The 18,530-nt window shown below is 37.6% G+C and overlaps 1 protein-coding gene across 2 annotated transcripts in view; it reads right to left on the reverse strand.

Moving 5' to 3' along the window:
* Positions 1–18,530, reverse strand: part of VAV3 (vav guanine nucleotide exchange factor 3) — a 165,295-nt gene that overhangs the window by 101,788 nt on the left and 44,977 nt on the right. For both annotated transcript variants that reach the window (XM_080622914.1, XM_080622913.1), the window contains exons 3-5: positions 4,883–4,941; positions 3,987–4,052; positions 1,039–1,147 (exon numbers count right to left, since the gene is read on the reverse strand). In XM_080622914.1, the coding sequence (XP_080479040.1) occupies positions 1,039–1,147; positions 3,987–4,052; positions 4,883–4,941 (234 nt within the window). The remainder of the gene's footprint in view (positions 1–1,038; positions 1,148–3,986; positions 4,053–4,882; positions 4,942–18,530) is intronic.

The raw sequence follows: 18,530 nt of genomic DNA on the forward strand, positions 1-18,530 counted from the left end.
CACTGATAACCTAAACATTAGAGGGTAAATAAAATTATGCAAAATGTGAAAAACAAACTGTCGTGGTTTAAGCCAGTCGGCAAGTCAGCCATGCAGCATCCCTCCCCTGGAGGAATGAGGAGGAGAATCGAAAGAATGTAACTCCCACGGGTTGAGATAAAAACAGTCCAGTAACTAAGGTATAACACAAATCACTACTGCTGCCACCAATAATAATAATGATAAGGGAAATAACAAGGGAAGAGAAATACAATACCACCCGCTGAAAACGAGTCCGACTGAGCAGCCCGTGCCCTTCCAGGTCACTCCCAGTTACATCCCTGGGCTTGACGTGCTGTGATATGGAATACCTCTTTGGCTAGTTTGGGTCAGGTGTCCTGTCCCTGCTTCTTCCCTGCTTCCCCCCCATCCTTGGCAGAGCATGAGACTCACAAAGTCCTTGGTCAGTGTAAACATTCTGACCAGCAACTGAAAACATTGGTTTTATCAGTATTATTCCCAGGCCGAAAGTCAAAACCACAGCGCTGCATCACCTACTAAGAAGGAGAAAAAGTGACTGCTGCTGCTGAACCCAGGACACTAACACAGCTTTCTGCTTATCTTACCATTGATTTGCATGCATTACCTGCAAGATTTTGTATTAGAAGAAAAATTATAAGAAAAAAAAAGACTTGAAAACAATACTGTTATACTCAAAACAATAATGATTAAAACAAGGCAGTAACTTTCCCAAAGACAAAATAATGGTAACTTTGGGGAATTGCCATTAAAACTAAGAACATAAATCACATTAGCTGTTGTCTTTCATTTAAAAATGACATTTCTTTCAAAAAATTACCATAGTTAACAATCAACCCTTTGCCAAAACAGACTACAATGTCTTACACGGAATATTATGCACTGCACAGGACAGCTCTGGATGCAACTGAGTGTGAGTGAAGTTTCAGTGAAAAAAGCTATAAAGAGACAATTTCACAAATATTAACTTAAAAAAATAAGTGTTATTGTTCAAAAATAGATAGGAACCGGAAAACATACAGGTTGCTGTGCTGCTTCATCTTTCATTAGGTCTTCATAAACCTCCCCACCTTCATCTTCTCCATAGACACAATCATACAACTCCTCATCTTCATCAACACCAGTTTCACTGAAAGTTAAAGATAAAACAAAAGGAAGCTGTGAAGCACAGGTCAATTATCATCAGCTCTCAAAGGGACCATTCCTCAGGGGAAAAGATTTCTACAGTAACCAAACGGATCAACTAACAGAACTAACCAATTGAAAAAAACTCATTATGGAAATTAAGTTAATTAATTTTCTTTCTTCAACACATTTAAAAAAAAATAACTGTACAAAACCAACACAACACTGAAGACTGCATGAATTCAGAATCACGGGGAAATTAAACCAGGCACTGAAAGCAGCTTGTGGAGACAGTTTGGTCATGAGATACCGTCCAGCTACTTTCTTCCATCCCTTTTCCCACCACATCCGATGAAGAGGAGCTGCCTTTCCTTATTGCCTGGCATCCTGCTGCACTAGGATGTGCGACATTGGTAGGTATTTCTCTCCTGCCTAAAAAAAGAATTATCTAGGGTATAACACATTAAACTATTTTGATCACCTCATAGCAACCTTCAGCTACCCAATAATGAAAAAAGCAACCTTTCAAAATAAAAAACTCAGACAGTTCAACAAAACAGAGTATGCACAAGTGTCCTCCTATTACTCAGTCTACAGAAACCCCTCAGCATAAAGTCAGCGCCCAACTCTACAATCAGTTAATTCAGCTTCAAAAGAGTCAGCCCTACTGGAGTTTTGCTTACTTTGCACTAAGACTGTACCAAGCCCACAATACCTCTTTTCACCCGCATTTGTTAGGGCATGTCTACAAAAGATCTCTATAAGATATTGAAAGTAGTCTGGCCATCATAATACAGGAACTTGATCAGATGTGCTGATAACTGAAATTTTTATTGTTGGAAGACAACACTGAAATCCTTCAGAGTAAAAAACAAATAGAGGATCAGTCCACCAGCCTAGGAAGGACGGCCATTTCTATATGTGGATCATCAGTACTCAAGAACAAGACATCAGAAGCTCTACTGGTAGACCGATGATTTCAAAGAAAGCAAAATTAATGAGAATTGCTACCAACACAGTTGCCACATGGACTATTTGGAAATGCCAGACAAAATCAGTATGTTTATAATCAGGATTATATACAAAAGCCAAGTGAATTTTTTTATTTCTTATTAAATATATTTTGTTTCTTTTGTTCTTTTTAAATCAAGAACATCAGAAGGATAAAATAAGCAAGCATTAGAAATTCAGTAGATGGAACAATTAAAAACATATACCTGGGGGGTTCAACAGAAAACCCAAATTGCTCACATCCCTTCCTTTTCCAACAGATACCATGCCCCAGGACAGCTAGAAAGCTCAGGTGCTTCAGGTTAGTCTAACATTTGAGCTTGCACCAGTGATGACGGTGTGCTAGCACTTCATATATAACACTAGCAGCCGTGTCAGATGCAGCACAGACACATTGCACTTGACCATCTATGCTCCAGGGAACAAAAGCTGGCAAAAAGGCAGAGTAAAGACTGAAACATTTAACTACTACAGCTCTTTCTGACAGAAAGCCTTAAACTCATTCTAAACTGTTAAGACACCATTTAAACTCAGGAACAATTACTTTCAGTCAAATCCTTACTAATTCAGAGAAACTAAAAGATGTGGGCCATTCACATCATTCACTGACACTTCCATTTCTTTTGAAAAGAGTACTTCTTGAATTGTTTCCTCCACAACTAAGACAGTATCTAACTATCAGATTTCATCGACTAATATTTGTAATTTGATGCAAAAAAGCTATGAATCTCAACTTTTTTGGTATGACTTGTTACCTTTTATTTTTGAATCAAAGGCTGACTCCCAACACAGAATTTGCATACCTATTTAAGAACTGATAGAAATATTATTTTCAAACAGTGTTAATGACAATACACCTAAGAGATAAGAACATCGCCTCTAGCCCATGTGGGTGCCAGCAGTCTACAACTTCTACCTTCCGCACACTCACCTACACACAGGAAAAAGTAGTTATCTATGAAACAGCCAGTGAGCTGCAGGAGACAAGGATAAGCTTTGCAGGGAAGGCAGCAAATTGAGCAGTGCCAGCCATAGTGGGGTTTCCCCTCTTTGTAGGCAGTAAAGAAATAAATCCCACTGTGTGAACAGCAGCTACTTGACCACATCACAGCAAGTGACATAAAGTGTGGCCAGAGCCAAGATAGAGCCAAGTGAGCACAAGTGAGTTGAGCTTTAGGACAGTGAGCTCGGATCCCTGGTCTAGTCCAACATGATTCCTAATGGACCTTGATTGATCCTAGCCATAGCATGCAGAAGTAGTTCTTCCTAACAGTTTTATGCCCAGATGTATTTATCTCACCTATCTGAAAAAAAAGCAGTTTATCATTCACTACTATATAATATGTTCATGTTGTCTAACTTGTACCTCAAAGCCAACATGAAAATCGGCAATAATTAATAATGCTGCAAACACTTACCCAGAGAGGTAAATACACTCACACAAAGAATTTAATTGACTTTAAGAAATAACCAATTTGAATTATGATCCAAATATGCATTTTCTTTGCAAGTTCTAAACAATTTCCTTGGGTCCCTTATAACTGATATTGTAATTCTATGAAAGCATTCTTACAGTTCAGGCAATTTAAGAACACATTTGTTTACTTTGCTACCAACCCCTCCATGAAAGGTGCTTCCTTACATATGTAAATGGATTACAATCATTCAGATAAGCTTCCTTAATTGCTTGTTCCAGGTCAGCATAATGGCTAACAAAATCTTTTAAAATCAAATAAATATCCCATTCTCATTAAAAATGTGTTCCATAACATTATATAAATAATAACATGTAACTGAAGGCCAACATCTTTAACTAAGTATTTACAACATACTCTATTAAATCAGGAAGACATTTGTAGATATCTTCATCATCAACGCTTTCTTCTGTAGGGAATGGCCTATAGAAAGAAATACAGCATGAATTATAGACAGCACTAGTCTAGTCTTGTTTGGTTTCTAAACTTTTCACACAGATTGATGTATGTTTATGTGTTTGTATGTTCCTCTCTCTGATTAACAGAATAAGTGTTTTTAGACATATATGTGAATCAATACTTAATGTAAACTAAAAAAAGAACCTCCATGGTGGTGTTATAAAACATGACTAATACACGTCATTGTCAGTTTTTCAACTAGAATATTAGTTACTCTTTTTAGCACAGAACATGTTACAGGACTGACTAGGGCATTTTGTCCATTTTAAAAACCATTGTTCGTTCATATATAATAAGATTGCCAAATCAAACTATTCAAAAAGATAGAGAACACCAAAGCATGAAGTCCTTCATGTTCACTCACATCCCATAAACATAATTCATGAGGTTTGGTTTGGTTGGTATAGTTTGGTTTCTTTCTGAAAATATGAATCTCACAAACTTGGCAGCTCCACTGATTTTTAGAAGATAGAAGGAAGAGAAAGCCAATTTCTACTTACATACATCAGCACTGCATCAGCCTGACTTATGATCAATGTGTCACGATTATCATACAACTTCTGTAATACTGTTTGTTCACTTCAGGCTTCAGCACAAGAAGTAAACGTAGTTCAGGCACTTCAGTAAGCGTACCAGAGGTAGAAAACACCTTCTGAGCTCCCCAGAGGTCCAAAGCATTAGCTAGCCAGAGAAGTTCTTACTGGGGAACACTGCCTGCACTGCCTCTAACAATTTTTCTGAGGAGCATCATCCAAGAAGCATTATTCCCACCATTCCCTAGGGCAATAACATACCTTATTCCTGTGCCTAACGCAATAGGAGTGCGAGAAAGTTTTGAAAGTGTTTCTATCACCTGGAGAAGAAGGAAACAGAAACCATGATTAGCTGCAGAACAGAACCAATAAAACATTTTGGTCTCAATTTTTTAATTATCAACAACAGCGTTTCACACCAAACTGTATAAAACAGACACAAAACCTGAGTGCACTGAATTTTCATGCATTTCCAATGAGCTGGTCTTCAGTGGTTTTGTACTGGGTGATGTGATGGAAGCACTAAGAGAGGAAAAGGGAAATTCTCTTATTTACAAGTTTCAGCATAATTAAAAGCCAATTTACGCAGATTTTAAACCAAATATTTTTGTCACAAATCAAACATAAAATTTTCAACCAGACTTGGATGGAACTGTAATAAAATTTTATCTTACAGATTGTTCTGAAGATTTATTTTTTTTATTGTACCTCCAAAAAGAAAATCCGAAAGTATTAATTTGAGGCTTTTCCAAACAATAGCCAGAAGAGGGAGCCAAATGCCAAATCAGCAGAAAGCTACCTCTCCAGGACTGCCTGCCAAAGAAAGGCAATGTCTGATTAACCAAAGAGTTAAAGAAGCTGCACATTTGAGCCCATAAGCTCTGTATGTTTTTAGAGGGCGGCAGTAGTCTTGAAGATCTTATTTTAAGAAAACACCTGTTCTAAGTGCTCAAGGTTACACAGAGAGGGAGAACATCAGGGAGGGTAGAATACATGTACATATGATCACACATATGGAGTTAATTTTGCCATCAGCTATAGTAATATAAGACCAATTCATACTATGCCTACCATATTATCATTGTCATGAGTATTTTCTATTATTTTGAGTACTATCATATAGTCAAGTCTTATTTGCTAGAAAGAGAAGAAGTGTTAAAATTACACCCTGTCTGGATTCCATATTCCCAATGACAAGGTTCCCATGACCTCCACAGAACTTTCAGATTGGGTCTTCACTACTAAAAATCCATAATAAGCTGAAGTAAGATCTCATTTCAGTAGTATCAAAATGCATTATAGAAATACTATATTCCATGGACATTTGGGAATAACCTCTGCAATTCAAAATGTTTATTTTTGAAGTTCTAATGAGAAGACTAACATGACCATAAAACACAGAGTTAAGAGTACATCTCTCAAAGGAAGGACAATGAAATTCTTACACAGGAGAATGGCAAAGTAAAAACTACAGAGAATAATTGCCAACTACAGAGCTTAAACTGAAGTTATGAAGTCTCTAAAGTGAACCAGACTTCATGCAAATGAGGAAAGAAAATCAGAATGAACTAAGTTACACTGCTTCTGTGAAATGAACATTTTGGGTTTATTTAAGCTGCTGTAAAAATTATTGTCAACAAAATCTGGTTTTGCCTTACAGAAAATTCAAATAATAAAAGCAAATGAATATGCTATGAGCATAATCAAAGTTGCAGACACATCAATTCCCTATGAACAGAACTGCAAAAGAGCCTAGAATAAGTTTTGGAAATTGTGAATAAAAGATGATTGAATAAACCATAAAATTTAAAACTACTTTGTGTAAGTCAAAAGGCCAAAAAGGGAAAAAAAAAAAAGACTCCTGTAAAGAGCCTTGCTTTTGCAGGGGAGTTCTGGTTTCCGCTCCAGAAAAGAACCTGCCTCTGCACACCTGCAAGAATCCCAGTGCAGGACTGCAAGGACTGCTAAACTGCACGAGACAAGTATAAGAAGTTAGCTGAAAATTCAGTAGCTGGCAAAAAAAACTATCTGTCCTGACATACGGGTGAACACCAATTGGCAAAATCACAGTAGAAGATGTTTAATGACTATTGCAACAGAGGTGGGCAAGTCTGGTGAACTAAACATCCCCTGCTTGTTCCAACATGTTACTTTCCAGCACACAGAAAATCTTTTGCAAACTATTCCACCCACACACACCCTTTTCCTTAGAGGGATTCACACTTGTCTAGCACAGTCAAACCCAGTGGAAGTATTTCTTACTCTTCATAGGCTTCAAGATAACACAAAAAAAGTTCTTTACAAAAAAACAGAGTATAATATTCATTTTAGGAAGATGACTTAACAATGTACCTCTAAATTACATGCTACAGCTACAATTTGAACACAAACAAAAGCAAGGCTTATAAATTAAAAAGAATATAAAAACTGTTTCAGAAACTGATGTGACAGCTTCAGGGAGGGGTACGGACGGGACCCCACACACAGAGGAAGCCAGACAAATGTTTATGAGAGCATGCACACACAGAAAGGAACTATAGGACTAGAGACAACAGAAGACCACTAAGAATTTTAACTGCTCTTACAATGGAGACGGTCTGGCACTGCAGGAAGAGCAAACTAATATGCTAAGAAGCCAACAAGAAAAAATGAAACACTGGATTATCTACAAAGAAGAAAATGACAACCACCATGACAACTGTCAATATCTCATCAGAGGCACACAGTGTTCTGCAGAATTACTAAAGTGTGGCCATGCTGACGTCACAACAGAGAAAAGGTAATGGGCAGAGATCACTATTCTTCAATTTCAAAACATAACAGTCAAGAACCTAAGACCATTAACCACCACAGTGTGCATTTAAGATTAAAATACGTAACTGAAAACAGACATAACTTCCACAAAATAAAGGTAATGCTTACTCATTGATGAGTCCTATTAAAGCAGAACAGTGCTCTGTCAAGAAACAGAACAGTTTCTACTGAGGGAGACTTTATCTGGCTTTTTAGTTTCCTTAAAGAAGGCTAAGAAAATGTCAGGAATACTCACACAAGTAATTGTATGTGAAACTATTACTTCTGGTCACCAAACTACTTAAACATCACATACGTGTAAATGTATTTGCTCCAACATGATTTACAGTAAATTTCTTCCACATGGAATTGAAGTTCTTAGATTCTGACCCACTGCAGGAAGTCTTAAGAGTTTCCAAATTTCTAAGTCAATGGGGAAGGTCACAGTCATGTTTGTAGTTGCCAGAAAAACAATCAAAGCTTCAGTAAACATTCATCAAAACAATCAAACTAACCCCAGCAAAATACCTGTTTTTGAGCAAACTGACTTGGGAGTTTCTCAGAACACTGCTAGTTTGGAACCCTACAGAGTTTATGTGAAGGAAGCTATAATATAGCGCAATTCTGAACTCCAAAATTACATTGCACCATACAGTGCAGCCCATAACATTCAATTTAGGGCTTTTCATGTGCCTTTTTTTTTTTTTTTTTTTTTTTTTTTTTTTTTTTTTTTTTGCCTTGCTCTCTTCCTTTCAGTGGAGCCTTAAATCATTTTACCCATTTAAACCTAAATGACTGATCAGTTCTATTCCACAGCAAGGATTCTGACAGATGCTCCTGTACCTTTGAACGAGGCTAAACTTACTCTTGAGTGCAAAAGAGCACTCTTTGCTTATCTGAACTCCAAAACAACTGGGCTTCTGTGGCTGCCTCTGATCTCCAACAAACAGATGCACAAAAGGCTGTAGGGCCTTTGCACACACAGTCTGAACAGAAGCAGGCATTGAAATTATATACCAAGTAAAGACTCATGTTTATGTTCCGGCCAGCTACCACATGTGAAAAAAGAAACATTTATATTCCAAAACATCCTGCAACAAATACATTCCTTCACACTTGTAAACTCACTAACTCTATGACTCTCTTACAACACAGCTCAAACTTAGAGGTGTTAGCAAGAGACTTTTAGACATAAAAGGAAGATGCACCTGCATCCACCTCAATAAAGCTCTTTTGCACTGACTAATGCCGTCAGACAGAGGTTAAGCAAGTCTTTAGAAGTCACATCAAAGCCATGCTCACTTCAAGATGATGTGAACATCCAAGTTCTTTTTTCGGTATATAGCCAGTTTATGCAAAATGTGACATGGAATTCAAGTCTACTGCCCTGCAAAAGGAACCACAATTCAGCCCACACCCTGGCAAATGGCTCTGCTCCTCACTGATGCATCAGGCAAGACAATGGTCTTACACTACACTAACTTTTTACTTCATGAATTACTCCTACAGCAAAACTTCATTTGCTTGTCATTTATTGTTGCTTTACTTCACTTACTTTTGTAGGTTAGACTGTTCAGTTCATGTAAGCACTTTCATTTCCCTGGCCAAAATGCTACTTTGCAGTTTCCTGCAGCCATAATCTTCAATCACATCAGATACTCTTACACATACTTACAGCAGCAGTACACTAGAGGGACTATTTTACTTCTTTCCATAGCAGTGGTGTGTCTGAGTTTGAAAACTTGCAAAACATTCAGTTCAAGAACAAGGTATATTTTAAACATACTTTTCCAACTTTTAGAAGAAACAAAAAGTACATCATTTTGCAACTCACGTCTCCCCAAATAGGCAACATTTCCTTGCTATTGACAGCTGCTGTCATGTTTATATTTCAGATGCTTACCTAAACTGAAAACATGAAGAGATAAACAATACCGATGGCATCATCAGTTTCAGAGTTTATGCCAATAAAACCCAGAAAGACTCACTTGTGGGCTAGATCCTCAAAGCAGTTGCTTGCATACACGCACCAAGATCAGGATATGTTTTTCTGATACACAGTACAAGTCACCAAGAATACACATACCACGTGTCAAGTCAGCTTTCAAAATCTGGGCATCTAGCTTAGTAACTGAGGATTGCATTTTGTTGAAAACTTCACTTCCACCCTTGAAGTGAATTTTTTAGCAGGTACATAGAAATAGGTTTCGCAAATAGATAGAGACAGATTAGCATAACATAGATCAGTTATTTCCCAATAAAAAGTATTTCCAATACCAACCTACTTTTTGACATGCTACTTGGTTGATACATGCACATAGGTTTCTTCCCAAACAGGTCTCATTTTACTTCATCAATTTCTTTTTTTTTGAGGGGAGGAGGGAGATAGTCTTCAATCATATAGGAAAATTAATCCTTCAGAGAGCTGGTAATCTCCTTGGTTATGGTCTGTCTCCACTCCAGTCTCTGAGATTAGAGGACTCATCCTAAGCACTCCAGTTCAAGAAAACTTTGGATCTCTAATGACATGCCCCCTCATCAACTGACTTTGGCTGAATTTCAGTAATTTTAAAAGTATATCAGTATAAATAGCATTTAAAAATAGCATGGTTTACATGTAGTTGTTACTTCTTTCAAGCTAAGGTCTATGTGTCATGAGAGCCTAACGGCTGCATGAGACTGCTTTAGGTACCACGGTCTCAAAGGAAACTATAGACTTGCTATTTGATTTCTCAGAAAAGTGAGTCTACCTGTATTTTGTTATTCAGAAAGAATGTTGTTCCATGCTTGACAAAATCCTAACATCCTCCACTTTTGCATACAATATCAATACCATTAACCATTATCATTTCAAGAATCAGTTCTTTCAAAAGACATTTTGGAGGACACTCAGAAATTCCACTAGAAAAGAAATTCATTTAATACACGATGTCTTACACAAAATACCACATTCCATTTTACCTGAGCTTCTAAGTGGTTTCAAAGTAAAGTTTATCAGCAAGACAACCATGAATATAAAATGGTTACACATACTTACATATAAGACTACTTATCGAGGCTATATTACATTTTGTGTGTTTTTCCCCACTTCATAACTTCAAAACTTTGATTAGAAGAAAAGCATATTCATTTTGATATAACAAATACCAAATGGCTTAATTTAGTAGGAGAAATTAACTCCAAAACTTTTAGAGACTCAGACTGAGAGTATTGAAAGGTAGAGAGTCTTGAGGTATCTATGTGCACATATTAATTATCTGCATATACAAAACATTGCCCAGAGTTCAAGGCAGATTATGAAAAACAAACAGCTAATGCAAACAGAAATCCAATGTTCCTAGAGAAAACCAAGACATAGACGCTCTGCATCACTAGGGTAAGGCTCTTATGAGGCCATTAAAAGTGTCTCATACTCAGGATACTTCAAAGACAGAACTGCTACTCATGCCAAGGTGCTGAGTGAGTTTTCATTAAACTGTTCTCACTCATACCTCAGATTGGAGATAAGTAGGGGAAATAGAAAAAGATAAACCATTATTGTGTGTCTCTGTCATTTAGAGATAAGATGAAATAGCTATACTTAAATGTATCTTCAAATGACTTGCTTATGCAAGAAGGTTTATCATTTGCTACTGTGTACCTTACCAGGCCCCAGACAACCCTGGATCAATACTTGACTTGACATGGGGTGAAGGGCAAAGAGAACATATCTGAATATTTTACTGTAATCCATCATTAACTTTTAAACCAAAAGACCTGTAGGAACAGTTTTTATATTTAACTTGGCTGACAAACACAAAAAAAGATATGTAGCCAGACAACTCCAGGATGATTACCCCACTGCTGATCTAATTAGCGTATTATTCAAAGTAAAGGGTTTTCCTAAGTTAAATCAAACATTTTTCTCTCCATATGACTTTTTCTGTATCATGTCAGTACTCTGTGTTGGTTCGGGTTAGTTTTAATCAAACCACAAGCCTCTGGGGAAAGAGAAAAGATGAGGCCTTATCAAGAAAGGCAGAATGAATGAGAACTCATTAAAAAGAAAGGGGGTGGAGAGGGAGGGCTAAAAGCAAACTCTGGACTTCACATAACAGCACCTCTAAAAAAACCCTTTACACCAAAAAGCAAATTTCAAATACCAGCTCTGCAAATATGCCTCTAATAAATATTGCTATGGCATACACTGAAGTGTCCAAGTCATACAGACACAAATACATCAAAGAGAATTTACAGCCTTGGCATCCACATCAACATTTCCTTAGAAACACAACAGTCTGCAGACCTCCAGCAGAAGGAAAAAAACCTAATAATCTGGTTTTGATTACACAAACTTTCACATATAGTTGCATAGTGATGTCCTGATTTTCATTTCAGTCAAATAACACAATCCAAGCTTTAGGTGTAGGACATCAATAGCTGCAATTCAAAGGATAGTCATAAACTTACTTCCCACAGGAGTAATTACCACCTGCAGGATGCTGCCTGTTTCTCCACTGATGTCACCTTCACCTGCCCCGATCCTGGCATCTTTTGCCATCCACATCCATTCTTACATTTCCACTGAACTACGTCCTCAGGAAATACACCTGAGGACTACTCCAGCCTTCATTACCATCAAGGCTTAGAGCTGGCATAGTGGCGGTAAGGAAAACAGCCCAACTGTCCACTGGAACCACGGCGGAGAAATTCACAACCCCGAGCCAAGTTTTTTTGTGACTGACAGGAGCCTGCCAGCAACTCCGAAGCACGGTTTGAAACCAGGTGCCAAATGCTTTCATGCAGATGCAGCAAGGGTAACATCGCTGCTGCACAAGCTGGTTTTGGCAGTCTAATACCCTTCCTCCTTACAGAGCCCCAGCTCCCAGCTGAGACAGAAGGCAGACCACAGAGCTGCTGCTGGGGGAAAGGCTGCCTGGCTCCGAGCATGCAAAACCCTTTCCATACATACATTGCCCTAGGGAGGTCTCATTTGCATCCATTTTCTCCAGTGTCTCTCCACAGTGCCTTCACGGATAAAGTGTCAGGAATGTTTTTCTCCAGACTTAAAAAAAATAGCCAAGACAAAAAAACTCCTGGGTGTTGCCTCTTTCAGTCTGTAGATAAGCTAACTACAGAGATGCAAACTGCTGGCACATCAAAAGCCCTGGGGAACCAGCAACTACAAAAGATGCTACATTTTCTCCAAAGCCTGGAAAGGAGAGGTGAGGCAGGACGAGGGCAGTTTGGAACCGGGAAGGCAAGCAGAGCCAGAGAGACAGAAGAACACAGTTTTTAAAAAACACTTTGGAAGACGTAAGAGGACAGGTTATTTTCCCGCTTTCTAAAAGTGAAACACCTGACATTAAGTTAGGAACATCCAAAACTGAAGAGTTCTGTTGTTTTATTTTCACATCTACAGCACTTTTCTCTAGGACAGTACTTATAACAAAAGCATAAATGTAGTTTCCAACAATAGCTAAGGGCAGGTTGGATCCCTCATTAGCCAAACCCCTCCTCCACCCTTTTTACACACTGAACATTTTGAACACTTTATCTAAGTGATACCTCTGATCGTGCAAACTCCTGAACTGGAATAGCGGGGCTGTCAGACATAAGTACACAGGACTGCACACACAACTCCTAAGCATTACTCACAGACAAACAAAACAGAGAGAAGCAAAACTGAATGCTGTCTAGGAATTTGTAAAACCCAATGCTATATTACTAGGACTGTAACGAGCAGGTCTTTAATCATCAGTATCCAATTATGGACATAAATGTGTATGCATTAAACAAAAGTTGTGCTTAAAATCCCACTTTTAAACTTTAGGTCAGTAACAATACACGGTTGATAGTCCAAGATCATAAACGGTTCCCTAGACAATTCTGCTCTTAGAAGGAACTGAAAAGTCCCAACTGCACAGGCAGCACAGTCCTGTTAATCTCTTGGCTCATTTTGTCCAAAAGGCCGAGTACCTCATCAAAGCAAGAACTAGGGGAAGGAGTGTTCACAGCTGCTTCCTGTCTGCAGCTCTGTGGTTTTGGTTCTCTGAATACCTTCCATCCCTCACAGTCCCTTCTGGGGGGCTGGGTTTGGATGTTTGGTTTCTTGTTTAGGGTTTGCTGGGGTTTTTTTAGATGTTGCTTAAGGAATGAAACCTAACTTCAAGCACTGCCATGGGATAAGCAGAGCACTTGAACACTGCAGATAATAGCATGAGTGTCTTAAAGTGTAGTATCCTTTTGAAAGACTCGGAACTAAATAGGGTTTTGTCTTTTCTGATGCATTTATTACATTTTAGATAGGAATAGACATAAATGAATGCTGTGTGGTTTTCAAAGTTACATTTCTTTTGCCACTGTCCTTTAATAGACTTTAAAAGACTATTTTTATGTGTTTGACAAGAACAGGCAAATTCCCTAAACTTCCACCAGCAGTCTGTACGCTATGCATGCATTTTGGGTGTTCTTGACCTTGGATGTTTAAAATTAGCACACAAATGTTTTAGAAGGAAACGAGTGTTTTTGCATTCATTATTGATTGCACCTCAAAAATATTGGTTTAGGTATGCATCCTGGAGTTTAAGTGAAATGTGGTTTCTTCACTCCCATTGTATTATTTCACTTTAATATTTAAACTGATTCCTTGTCAATTTTGATATTAACAAAAAGGATACTTAAAGGAGACTGTACAATGGAGCTTTTCTTCCTCTTTTCTGCTAAAAAAAGAGGGAGATCTTCCTCTTCCTGTCTTGAGTGAAGTAGTCATTGCGACACTTCTCCCTTTTCTAAATTTACTTTAACCATTGACTATATAAATTCAGCTAGATCTTTGCTCTAGCTTTGCTGAGTGGTACTAAGTCACACAAACTACAAACTCAATTTACTTCAGAACACAACATTTATTAGGGGTAAACGCATACTGTTATGCACCCTTGTTCTCTGAGAGAAAAGAAATTTCCCCTGCTACAGTGGGCAGTGTGAAGGGAAGTGAGCTGTTCTCTTTGATGCAATTACCCTCCAACTCTCTTACGGTGGCTTACAAAAGCCCTAGGCTGTCTTTCAAGCCTCTCACTCTACAGGGAATGGCCCAGTCCATTGGAAAAGCATTGCACTTACATTCAGCCCTGCAAAAGATACACAAAAAAGATACACAGTACACAGGGTGGCATGATTCATTTTCACTATCTTCCACTCTTAAAGATTATCATCTTTGATACAGGATTAAAAAGTCTTCTCAAGTATCAACTTGAGAAGACATCCTGCAATGGGAATGGCAATACTATCAACTTCTTTTACAGAAACCTGATAAGAAGAGATGTTTGGTTTTCTCCAAAGTCATCTGTTCATTTAGATAAAAAAATATAACTACACTTACAGTAGCAAAAGAAAATAGAAAGTGAGATTTACATTTTCATTATGTTTGTAACTAATTCTCCTTGAGCTAGAACCTTATACAGAAAAGTACAAAATGAACAAAACTAACTTTAACTAATGAACAAAACTGATTTGTTACTGCTTAGTTATTCTTTTGCTTTATTCCCTTGAACATGTAGTAACTTGCAAGTTTCATTAACTATATTTATACTTTTCCCCTCAGAAAGAGGACTGCAACTGCAGAACTGCACAAACAAAGGAAACGGGGATTTTTTTTTTTTATGTTTCTAATACATTTGTGCTTAACAGTGATAACCTACAAAATACAACTTCCCTGCTAGACAGTGTCTGACATCATATCCTCCCCTTTGCACTGACACTGATGCTGCCTATGACAAAATTAAGCTAGACAGACCTCAGAGGGCTTACCATGTAAAAGATCAGTTACACACAGAAAACAAGCAGGACACTGAAGTGTAGTTCTTTTAAAATACCCTTTAAAAAAAAAAAAATAATAATTTTTGCTTTTATCTAAAACACACATCTATCTAGGTCAATATAGGTCAATGTTTCTTCCCAAGTCAGCCACCTATTAACATTGTAAATCAATGTATAAAAGTATTTGAATACAAGCAAAACAAAAGTATTTGAATATGAGAACCATTGCAGAAGATCAAAAAGTCCTCATCCCCATGATACCAAGCATAACATCATATTAGGTGTTATGCCTATAATATTGAAAAACAAAGAGTCAAAATCAGATCTTTTAACAACTCTATGTCCTTGGTTTGTCGTGTCCAAAGTCCTCCCCCCAGATATAAAATAGAGGTACAACTTGGGCACTTCATACTCTATGACATGATGTCATCTCTAGTTAAGGAAAGCAGTATTTGCTGTAACGCTTGCTGTTATTTTTCAGGGGAAGTGGTGGGGATTCATGAATGCTTTATTACAACTACTGGGTTTCAGGCACCGTTTATATTTCATAGAAAAGAAAAAAAATCTTTAAGTACTATTTTGAAGAAAGCTTTATTCTTCTGTTGCATCAACATCTTGAGATGCAAGGCAGTCAACAAGTCTGATACTAATGCAAAAACTGCAGCACCAGAACAAAATTGCAGAGAGTAATCAAATTTCTTTTTAACGCATCTAACAATGTTAAGTGAGTCATATGAGGTGCCCTTCAGATAGCAACTTGCTCCTCACTTTTCACCTGTCTGGAGATCTGAAATACTTTGAGTTCAAGTATGTGATAGGGATCAGAGTAGGTGCTTTAGATGTAGATACTGTGATAAATAAGAGCTAACCACAGATACCTACCATTTGCCATTTAGTTATGTGTAACATTAAGATGTTTCTTAGTGTTTCACTATTGACTTCAGAAATTTCTGTCCTCTGCCTTATGCTCTTCATCTACTTGTTTCTGCCCTGCACTTCAGTTTCCTACTGTCTTAGCTGTGTTAACCCAACTGTTAGCATGGTCATGTCATAAATTACATCAGAGAATTGATATGCAGAAACAGAGGGAGGGACTGATTTCTCAAAACAGCAGATGATCTCCTCTGCTTATTTCCCAGCTCAGGTGCACCAACAAGTATGCTGGCATGACAAAGAAAGCACAGCAAAGGAGCAGTAACTTCTGACATTAATATTGCCTCTTAGAGTGCACAGGACTATACCCCAGTTTTACTCTGTAGGGTTCATAAGCATTTCTAAATTATTTGTTTGGAATTGTGCTTAAAAGCATTTGTGAAAAGGCACATGACTGAACATATCATAGATTGGTAATGGATTATAAAACATCTTCTAAGGCCAACTTCAGTGCTAATTATTCATGACAAAAAACACCAGTAGCACATAGGAGTTCAATAAAACTCTTGAGCATTTGAGTCCAATATAGTGTTTCCAAACCAAGCACAATATCCAGAACGTTGTTTAGTACCTTACAGTTAATCTTGGTAAAGGCTTAACAGTGAGTAAACACAAGATCAGCTGTAGGTGAGCAGATGCACCTAGATAATACACCATGAGTAATGCTGAAAACTATTGTCTGTCCTAAGCAAGAATAAGCTACCAGAAGTGGCCATGCCTTACAAACAGGCTCCCACATCTTTTGCAGTCAATGTGTAAAATCATTTTGGGGAAGTGGATTAAAGTGTACTGCAACCAACAAACCTTTCGTAAGCTCTCTGGTTTAATCTAACATACAATATGAAAGAAAAACTTAATGTGACACCAATATGCTCCTAGTAGTTTGTCGTAGGTATTATGTCCTCATTGAAAAGTGATAGTTGTGGTAGAGAAGTAAATTTTCATGAGTCAACTGCCCTGGGGGAAAAAAAAAAAAAAATAATTCCAATAGCTAAACCTTTCTTCAGGTCAGCAACAAAATTCATGAGCTTCACTATAAGCACAGCTTGGGAGCAAATATCTTCAGGATGTAGTCCATGTCCAGTAGCAACCTACCGATAGTTACACCTCCACCTTCTCCATTTTTTTTATATCAAACTTCAAATCTAAACCAGCAATCAGTTAAAATTTACACAAGTTGATAAATGCTAAACAAAGTGACCAAAACAGCTTCAATACCAACATTTCAAAGAAACTGTTAAGAACTAGTGCTTGTAGTTTATTCAGTGTTAATGGTAATGTTGCTTCAAATTGTGTCCCTCAGTACATTTCCTTTTTACTTGACAAGCACTAATTGTACTGTTCACAGATATTTCAAACAGCATAGAAATTCCCTTGTTGAACTCATACCAAAAATAGAGGCTTCAGGGATGAAACAGCATAAAACAAACATACAATAAAGCAATGTTAAACTGCGGCAGATGCATGAAATGTAATCTTCAGACAGCAGTGAAGTCAGAAGAACTAGGGAGAGAGAAGTTTAGAGAAAGATGAGAGGTGTCAGGAATGTGAAAAAGAACGTTGATAGAGGGAGAGTGAAGCAATGGAAGAGAAGAAATCTCTTTCTAGGAAAGTAATATTGTCAGCTTCTGAAATGGTTTAAGATGACAATAACATCATCTCAAAAACTAGGAAACAAGATAAATAAACTGAAACCAACCCTGGAAAGCAAATAAAATATAAAATGAGAATAAAGAAAGTCACAGTTCCTTCAATGTTAATTTGTTTCCAAAAAAGATGCTTCACGTTCTCCACAGAAAGGAGCCAAAATGTTAATGTATAACTCTTCATTAGCTATATTAAAACTGTTCCTGTGGCTCAGCATGTGCAGCGCACACAACATAGATTTTGTGATGTGTGTGGATCAGCTCAGTACAAGGTACAGTATTTGTTCTCAAGTTAGATTTAACTTTTGGAAGTTTTAATTAATGATGTTCAAGAATGACACAACCATTAAAACTACTCTAACACCTTCTGGTATCGCTTGTACTGTAGACTATGGAGAAAAGCTTTTAAGAAAAAGATTTTAAGATTTAAGACCATTGCAACAAATTGTACCTATTTTGTATTAAGAGGAAGGTCTAGCTCTCAGTCAAAATTTAGTTTTACATATGCAACAAAAAGGCCAGGCTACTGCAGTACAAGCTTAATTTTTCAGTGAATTTTTGGTTACTGATGTACTTAGGTTCCCTCTGTCTGTAACACTTCGAACATGCACCACCACATGGTCTCCATCTTCAGAAGCCTCCTACAACTTATTAACATCTAACAGAGCAGCCAAGAAAAAGGGCTTCTGACAGGATTCACTGCCTTGCTAGCTAAAGGCTTCTCTGGCTTTACGAGAAGC

The sequence above is a fragment of the Psittacula echo genome, assembly GCF_963264785.1.
Source record: "Psittacula echo genome assembly, chromosome: 7".
NCBI classification, from domain to species: domain Eukaryota; kingdom Metazoa; phylum Chordata; class Aves; order Psittaciformes; family Psittacidae; genus Psittacula; species Psittacula echo.